Source organism: Haliotis cracherodii, unplaced genomic scaffold (genome assembly GCF_022045235.1).
Source record: "Haliotis cracherodii isolate W230 unplaced genomic scaffold, xgHalCrac1.p SCAF_22, whole genome shotgun sequence".
Taxonomy (NCBI): Eukaryota; Metazoa; Mollusca; class Gastropoda; order Lepetellida; family Haliotidae; genus Haliotis; species Haliotis cracherodii.
Genome location: NW_027266278.1, coordinates 12045201 through 12051887, shown reverse-complemented (window position 1 = coordinate 12051887; position 6687 = coordinate 12045201). Strand labels below are relative to the sequence as shown.

Here is a 6687-nt window from a genome sequence, read left to right as displayed (position 1 = left end):
GACATCCATGTGACTTGTGATGGTAAATTTACTTTAATCCACACAGCATAGCATTACAGATCTATTTCTGTCCCGACTATGAAAATTAAAACGAAACAAGGAAATATTTACAAGCGAGCCGGCTATAGCGCGTTTGCTGCCATGTCAACACAGGGTAGTACTGCACTTGATAGTTAATAGAATAATAGAGTTTAAGTACATATGTAAACTGTACAGACATGTACATGTATAGAACCAGTGTAGTTCAGCTTTCTGAAATACACAATATCCAGCAATGTATGAGTTCAAAGGTTACCCATGAGTTATCTCCCTTGTCTATGTCTGTGAAATAAAATGAAGAAAGTGTAAACTGCAAATATTCGAGGAGTTTACACTGCTGTTAATGCGTGTGGCGTTGATAAAAAAAGTCGATGTTGATACAGATGTGTTTCCGGATTGTGAGCCAATTTTGTAAGCACATGCACATCTACATGCACCTGCATGACCTACCTACATCCCTATCGGGGGCGGTCGGGTAGCATAGAGGTTAGTGCGTTCGCTCGTCACTCCGAAGACCCGGGTTCGATTCCCGACATGGGAACAATTTGTGAAGCCCATTTCTGATGCCCCCCGCCGTGATATTGCTGGAATTGTGCTAATAGCGGCGTATAACAATACTCACTCACTCACTACATCCCTATCGCGTTGCATTCTCATAATATACTTACATCATATCATATACGCATAATAGACACATTTCATTCCTTGTGGAGCATTACATGGGAGTCTAATACATTGATAATCTTGATATTTATACCGATATCAACTGTAACGTGGGTTGGCAAACATTTGTTGGTGTTTTTGCAGTGAAAGAAAAGGATGGAAGAGTTTGACTTTGCGGTCCCCCTGGTGCCATCATCTCCACCCAGCAGTCCAAATCCTCCACCTTCCGATAAGTTTGACTTAGATTGGTGTTTGCGAAGAACGCATGATGTTGCTTTAATATATGCGGAGGACGACCAGGAGGAAGCTTTTAACATATTAACCGAAATGACTGAGGAAACAAACCTTGATGTCCGTCTGCAGACAGACGAGTGTTTTGGCGCAAATCTTGTTGAGAAACCTGAGATAATTGCCACACAATGCTGGCTTGTGTTAGTAGTTCAAACACATAATACAACCAACGACATGGTAGCAAAATTCACTAAAGACGAACTAATTGTGAAAATTCGTATCACAGAGGCAAAGGATTATATTCGCCCCCTTTGCACTGAAAAAGGACTTCCAAACTTATCAGGTCTGGCATCTATTGAACCCTTACTTTGGGATCCATCAGCCAAAACGAGAACGAAGAGAAAGATTGAGGACTATATTAAATGGCAAAAGGAACAGGATGTAACATGGCGCATCGAAAATTTGAAACTTGGAGGTAAAGTGCCACACAAATTGATATCATATTTGTCCCAATAAAAACCTATATTCTCCTATATCACTTCCATCAGGTTGCTCTTGACTTGAAACCTTTTAGTCCGAACCCCGCTACTGCCACAAAATCCTGGTTACACGATGGATATTTTCCAAGTTCAACATGTGTTGTAAACATGATTTCCCGGTTTTCAATGATCCCTTCACATAATTTACACCACTATATTGCCCGATTTTATACCCAATGGAATCTGGTTTGGCAGATAATAGAGACTGATTATACACATATTTTATTGCAGTATCATAATAAAACAGATGCGCCTGCAACCTAGGCACAGTACATCTTGGTTGTTTGAGTCGATAGAGACCATTTTGTCATTGCGATAGAATGGAGAAAAAGAAACTTGTATAGTACAGGAATTACTTTATGAGTATTTTCACCAGATTTATGAAATAAACAGTTAAATTTCGTTTCGTTAAAATATGTTTCACGAAAATAGATTTGATTCTTTTCAGTATAAGGGAACATTATATTGGTTGACTGATGTAACAAATACATACTTGAAAAGTATTTTGAAATGAACTTTACTTTCTAAAAGAAAATTAAACACCATTCACGAGTGTATATTTTCCAGATTAGAAATGGATACCTCGTAATACTCAAATATTCTGAGTGATTCGCAATTTCTACCTCTTTTGAATATTGTGGCGTCTATTTTTATCTTATAAATAAGACAATATTAGTGGAAGAACAAATATTTCATTTTCGGAAATGTTATATTAATATTAACTGTTATATTTGCTACTTGATTGCAGCTCAGGTGAACCTCTGTAACCTGAATGACGTGAAAACCAAACGCCTCTCAAACGTAAGTACTTTACACCTGTAACTGTTACTCGGTCCTGTCGAGCCTCTTGTTTACACTATAATGAAATGATTTTGTTCTTGTGATGTAATAGTCCATGATCGCCCAGATAAGTCAAGATAGATATATACAACAATCCATGTATGAGTGAGTGTGTTTTGTTTAACGTCGCTTTCAACAGTATTCCGGTTTCTGCGTTTAACATTCATTTGGAAGGAAATCTAAACAGATGCAGGACTCAGACGTTTACCAATATGGTGAAACCCATGAGCACGGATAATATGACCCATACTGCATATACAGGAATGTATATATAAAAATAACTTTAGGACAAGTCAACCCGGCATGCGACGACCTACACGACCTAACCACATTTGTTTTGCCCTTACAAAATCTTTAAACATAATGGAAACACATAATGGTTGCTTCTTCATGTGGTTATTTACAGGTTTATGACATGAGTGGCGATAAAAAAGGGCTCCTGTTCATCATCAACAACTACGAATTTACAGATTCCAAAAAATATTCCAACAGAGATAGCAGTTGTAAAGACGCAGAGTCTCTTAAAACATTGTTTGAGAAGTTTGGATTTAAAGTTGAAACGGAGAACAATCTGACAGCTCAGGTACTGCTTTGAGTTTAAAGTTTTATTGAGAGATGGATACATAATTTATTGCGTTCATATACATTTATTGCGTTCATGTATTACCGGTCACAAATCTCACATGTGCATAATGAGTGATCTTATGCAAAAATACTGTTAACACTACGATATACGAGCCTTCTATTTCAACATTTAAAACCAATGAAGAAGCCATTTCCTAACAGTAACATTGACACGTGGTACTCTTTTGGGTTTATCACATTAATGCCTGACCTAGAGCAACATTAAATAGAGATATATAGAATGAACTGTTAATTAGGCCATTTCAAACGTTCTCTCGAAACCTTCCTCTTCACAAGTTGAGTTTGATAAAGAAATGTAAAAAAAACAGAACAGACATTTGGTAAACCTTATATTGCAGGTCAACGACTAGCTCATAGTTTGACCATGTTTTAGAATTCAGCCTTTAAGTATATAATTTGATTACACATTCATTAGGTGTCTTAAACTTTGAATTTTGTTTTTTTCCAGTTGATGAACTGTTTGCTGTGCACAGTTTGTGACAAAACCACGTTAATAGTGCTCCCTCTTTTCAGGGCATAATGGACAAATTTGTGCAACAAGTCGAAGCATTTGAACAGAAGGGCTATAGCTGCTTCGCTACTGCCATTTTATCACATGGCATAAAAGGTGGCGTAATCGGCATAGATGGCAAATTTGTGTCTCTTGGAAAAATCAAGAATATCTTTTTGGATGAACGCTTGATACATCACAAGGACAAACCGAAGCTGTTCTTTATTCAAGCTTGTCAGGAAGGCATGTGAGATACAAATATATCATTGTGAATCCTTTATTGCAACAATGCATTGATAATAAGTCCTCCATACAATCAAGATAATTAGTCATGTTGGACACCGGAAAACAATGGATCGGTTGAAAAATAAGAAAACACTAATTTCTTTCTTTTTTAGATCCGACTTCGCCCGATGTGACGCCTGACAAACCAGGCAAATTACCTCAGGAAGGCGAGTGAGCTACAAATCTATAATTGTGAATCCCTAATTGCAATAATGTATGATATTAACCCCTCTATACAATTAAGATAATTTGTCATAATTGACATCTGAAAATAAAGGAACCGTTGAAATATATAAAAACAGTAATTTCTTTTTTCTCAGATCCGGCTTTGCTCGCGTTGACTACTGGCAAACCAGGCAAATTACCTCAGGAAGGCGAGTGAGCTACAAATCTATAATTGTGAATCCCTAATTGCAATAATGTATGATATTAACCCCTCTATACAATTAAGATAATTTGTCATAATTGACATCTGAAAATAAAGGAACCGTTGAAATATATAAAAACAGTAATTTCTTTTTTCTCAGATCCGGCTTTGCTCGCGTTGACTACTGGCAAACCAGGCAAATTACCTCAGGAAGGCGAGTGAGCTACAAATCTATAATTGTGAATCCCTAATTGCAATAATGTATGATATTAACCCCTCTATACAATTAAGATAATTTGTCATAATTTACATCTGAAAATAAAGGAACCGTTGAAATATATAAAAACAGTAATTTCTTTTTTCTCAGATCCGGCTTTGCTCGCGTTGACTACTGGCAAACCATCCAAATTACACCCAGAAGCGCACTTTTACTGGACCTCAGCAACCGTGCCTGGTATATCCAATCATGGCTACCCATGATTTTGTAATTTCATTTGAAGGAGTGCCTGAAGGAGTTTGGTTTACGCCATGTTCACATATAGTACACTTGGTTCCTCCTGTGAACACTTCAGCACTGACCAGTACTATAAATTCATCCTCTCATTTCAAATATCCAACAGTCCTCCCTGCCACTGATATTATGTACGATTATTCAGGTTTTTGTACGAATGCTGTCTGGACGCGGCGTTTCACCCTCTTACTCATATTCATATTCTCACGTAAATATTAAGAATGCTACTCTTGATATTTTCAGAGCCCTCTTAGGAATATATCAACTGTACCTGTAGTGCAGGACGTGCTTACCCTTTCCAGAACACCTGGTTTCATCCCTGATTTTCAATGTTTATATATAAGAGCAATATTTGGTTATGATTTGTATCACGTAAATGTAGTATCACGAACGTGTGACTGTCACGCCTGCACATGTACATGTAAGTCAGTGTACACACACAGAAGGATGCAACTATCACGTTTCTGTTATAGGTTACGTGGCAGTGAGGGATGAAAATGATGGATCGTATTTCATTGAATGTCTTGTGAATGTATTCACAAAGTATGCCCATCGATACGATTTGGACAACTTGATGTCTAAAGTGAGTCCGACTTTTAAATATATGAGTTTATCTGTATTGATAAGGGAGCCATACAAATCTAACTTACATCAAAACATACGCTTCTACGCTTCCAAAACATACGCTCAGAAAGACCAGGTACCCTGCGTGGTTGATTTGCCATGTGATTGGCCGTTTGTCCCAGATTTCATAGGGAATAAGTCCTGATGATTGGCCGTCTGTTTCTTTCTTTGTTGTTAAACACCGCACTCAGCAATATTAAAGCTTTATGGCGATGAGAGAATTCAGAACAGGTTTTGCGGAAAAAGGGCATCCTGCTAGGGGTGGATCGTCATGATTAACGCTTTGTGTTCGGCGAAATCTGTTCCTCAAATAACAATTTGTTAGTCATATTGCAGACGTCACAGTGTTTATGAGACCACAAACGATGAATGAGGAGGTGTGAGGTTTATATTCTTAGGTCGGATATATTCAAGAAACGTCTGCATTATTCACTTTCATCAAAAAAGTTAAATCCACAATGCATCCCAATACACGTTCAAATCATAGTATCTATGACTAAGTAACCATGTATTAGTTCTATTTATAGATTGCAACCTTTGACGTATCTAAGGAAAATAGTGAGCCATTTCCCTATATAATATAATGTCAAAGGATAATGTGCCTTTAAATTTGTAGGTTGCATTCGACGTTGAGCGCCTGACATCTAGGGATCACAGTCCTCAGATCATCGAGAGAAAATCAACCTTACTAAAGCAGCTGTTCTTCTTTCCAGGGATTTAAGGACATATCTGAAATCAAGAAATGTAGGTAAATGAACATTAGGACATAAAGCTTTACTTTTCATGAATTTAACCTTACATATAAAGATTGTCATTTGATACAGGCGATCTTTTATTTAAGATAAGCCCATAATCAGCAACAATAGCGAAAAAAGGGAAATGTGTTGAAAGCAGAAAAACATCAATTTCATATATTGACTTCAATTCAATTGTGACTATATGGGGATCGGGAGCCCGGTCTTCTGGGTGACGAGGTAAAGCTTTAACCAATCTGTCCTACTAGGAAGTGTCTTGTCGTTTGATATCACATATGTCAACAAGCGTTGACAACAGAAGCAAGCTCTCAGGGTTGCCAACGTAGTTTAAATGCTTCATTCTTTGAGAGTTGCGGTATTTGATATCCAATTGGACTTTTGGACAATTGGGTCAAATGGGACCAACCATTTGATATTCTGGAGGAGGCCTAGGATTTTGTGTGGAGAGTAGATATTGTTTCAGGAACAGCTGCCAAAATAGGTTTTTTTTAACTGAGAGGCTAAATATATTTTGGAAAAAGAACCACATGGAAAAAAATATTTTCTGTGACTGACTGTATTATTTTAAACATTCCAAAGCACACCTATTTATTTCAAGCCTTTTCTGAGACAATATTTAAAACATGCAGGAAACACAAATATCAAATGGTCGGTCTCTTAGTGTATTATTGTTCATTATCATTCCGAGTACATACTTT

General features: G+C 37.2%; 1 protein-coding gene across 1 annotated transcript; it reads left to right on the top strand.

The window, feature by feature from the left end:
* Positions 1–858: 858 nt before the first annotated feature.
* Positions 859–5955, top strand: LOC139471384 (caspase-3-like). Its single transcript, XM_071253729.1, has 8 exons — positions 859–1408; positions 2221–2274; positions 2711–2895; positions 3471–3690; positions 3846–3899; positions 4467–4553; positions 5084–5193; positions 5851–5955. Exons 1-8 carry the CDS (start codon positions 859–861, stop codon positions 5953–5955), a joined length of 1365 nt encoding a protein of 454 aa, XP_071109830.1.
* The last annotated feature ends 732 nt before the right edge of the window (positions 5956–6687 follow it).